The following is a 2562-nucleotide window of genomic DNA, read 5'->3' on the forward strand; positions in this document are numbered from 1 at the left end:
CCTAGGCCTTCCTGCTCCTCTGATGCTGCTTGGCCTGCTGTGTTCATCCAGCTCTACACCTTGTCTAAATGAGTTACTAGGTTATATCAAGAGCTACTACTTTCTCATGCAGAAGAGTCTGGAATAAAGAGGTATAAACCCTACAATTAAATATCACAGATGATGTCAGGAAACACCTCCTCACACAAAGCTGAATAGAAAGCTGGAACTTTCTCTCCCAAATAAACAATTCATACAAGGGATTAATTGGTGCTGTTAGAACTATGATTGACAGATAGTTGTTCAACATAGAGTATTAAAAAGCTTTGGATCCAAGGCTGGTACACAGAATTGAGATACAGTTCAGTTGCGATCTAATTAAATGGCAGAGCAGGCTTGAAGGGCTGAAAGCAACAAGAGGAGGCCAATGTCGGGGCCCACATGCCTTCGAGAATCAGAATAAATGTCAATGTTTACTCAGTCCCTTCTCTTCCTCCAGTTTCGATCTTCTCCCTTTCTCATCCTCTATTACAGAGCAGAGGACAAACCTTCATTCAACTCCTGACTGATCATTGAAACCAATCTCTGTCATCTCATGGTCTCTGTTCTCCAATTGGGCTCTGACAGTGTTCCACCATGGCGACTATACCTTCAGATGCCTAGGTTGTAAGTCATAGAGTCGAAGAATCTGCCCAAGTAATTCAGTGTCAAAATTGTTTGGCAATAGAAAGAACCTTGGATCATTTTAGGTGTTATCTAATATGAATTGTTGCTGTAGAAGGTTTGATGGAAACCCATTGGAAAGCCTCCTAATTCTGACCAGATGACGTTTCGTTTTGATATCTATGCACTAATATTCTCCATTTCTCCTTCCCCTACAGAACCGTACATTCAGTCCCGCTTTTACCGCTCACCTGAGATTCTCCTTGGCCTTCCCTTCTGCGAGAAGGTGGACATGTGGTCCCTGGGCTGCGTGATGGCAGAACTGCACCTGGGCTGGCCCCTTTACCCTGGCAACAGTGAGTACGACCAGATCAGGTACATTGTTGAGACACAAGGGCTGCCCAAGGACCACCTCCTGAATGCAGCCACCAAGGCCAACCACTTCTTCAGAAGGAACCCCCGGCAGCACTCCGCCCATCAGTGGCAGCTCAAGTGCGCCACTGACTACCAGGCCGAGACCATGGTCCAACCACTGGAGAGACGAAAATATGTGCTAAAGTCCTTGGACCAACTGGAGACTATTAACATCACCAAGACCGTCTTCCCAGATGATGAGGTCATTGCTGAGTTTCACGATCGCAAAAATATGGTGGAGCTCATCAAAAGAATGCTTACCTTGGACTCCCACGAGCGTATCACACCCAGTGCAGCGCTGAAGCATCCCTTTGTCACTATTCAGCAGCTCAAAATGACCCACGAACACACCAGATATTACGACCTATCAATCCAAGGCCTCAACGCGGCTCTGAACTGTGACAGGAGGGTGCTGGCTGACCACCATTACTACAACACGGCCGACGAGGTCTACTACCCAAACTCTGATTACTACGAGTGCCGGCAGTCCCACCACATCCCCAGCATCAGCTCAATGCAGAGGGCCATTGACAAGATGGACAGCTTGACCATTGAGGAGCCGGGAGCCCTGAGCATGTGGCCTGATGGAGCAGGGAATGCGGGCTACCAGCCTTCCACCTCAAAGGCAGGCAGTTCCACTTGCCTACCCCATTCGTACCATCAGGGTGCTTGCTGTAGGGCCAGCCATCCTTCACATCGGCACAGGAAAGAGCCTGCCATGGGCTATTACACCAACCGATGTGGAATGAAGCAGCGGAAGGCTCCTCACCATTCCCAGTCAGATCCGAGCTTTGGGAATGTGATTCTGCTGGGGCAGGAACCTTCTACAGAGGCTATCAACTGGGAGGAGGAAGAAACAGAGGCCATCTTCTCCACAGCCTCGTCATCAGCCCAGGAGGCAGACCGGCCCGAGGAGCTGCTGGCAACCAAACAGCCTTCAGGTCCTGAGGTAAACCCGGTGAAAGCACATGGCAATCGTGGGGTGCTGCCAGGGTGTTCAGGCAGCAACCAGCTCTACAAACGGTTAATCGAGTACTTTATTGGCAAAGGTGCAGCGGGTAAATACTGCAAAATTCAGCGGATGTTTGGGTTTGGAAAAAATGAAACTGGGACTAAAGTTTTCAGGGTTTTTGCTTGTTTCTTCGCTGGGCAACAGGAGTGGGCAGTGAACACAATGGCATTAGTACAGTGACAATGCTACAGTGGTTCAGAATACGTTAGCATTAGCTCAGGGTGTGGACCAGAGGTATAATGACCAGTCTGGTATTAATACACAATTGGCATCAGACTGGGTAAAGGACCCACTAATTCTAATCCTGGATGGGTACCCACCTGGGTAATGGACATACTGACATTAATACACAACTGGTACCAGACTGGGAAATAAACACTGGCATTAATATAGAATTGAAATTGGACTGCATAGCAAACAAAATGAAACTAATATAGGGCTGGTACTATACACTGGTATTGACAAGACTACTAAGCACAATCATATTAATACTG

General features: G+C 47.9%; 1 protein-coding gene across 1 annotated transcript in view; it reads left to right on the forward strand.

The window, feature by feature from the left end:
• Positions 1–2248, forward strand: part of LOC109917037 (homeodomain-interacting protein kinase 4-like) — a 24667-nt gene extending 22419 nt beyond the window's left edge. Inside the window, exon 2 of the mRNA XM_020516811.1 lies at positions 861–2248. Within this exon, the coding sequence (XP_020372400.1) occupies positions 861–2248 (1388 nt within the window). The remainder of the gene's footprint in view (positions 1–860) is intronic.
• The last annotated feature ends 314 nt before the right edge of the window (positions 2249–2562 follow it).

This window comes from Rhincodon typus, chromosome 39, assembly GCF_021869965.1.
Source record: "Rhincodon typus isolate 14 chromosome 39, sRhiTyp1.1, whole genome shotgun sequence".
NCBI lineage: Eukaryota > Metazoa > Chordata > Chondrichthyes > Orectolobiformes > Rhincodontidae > Rhincodon > Rhincodon typus.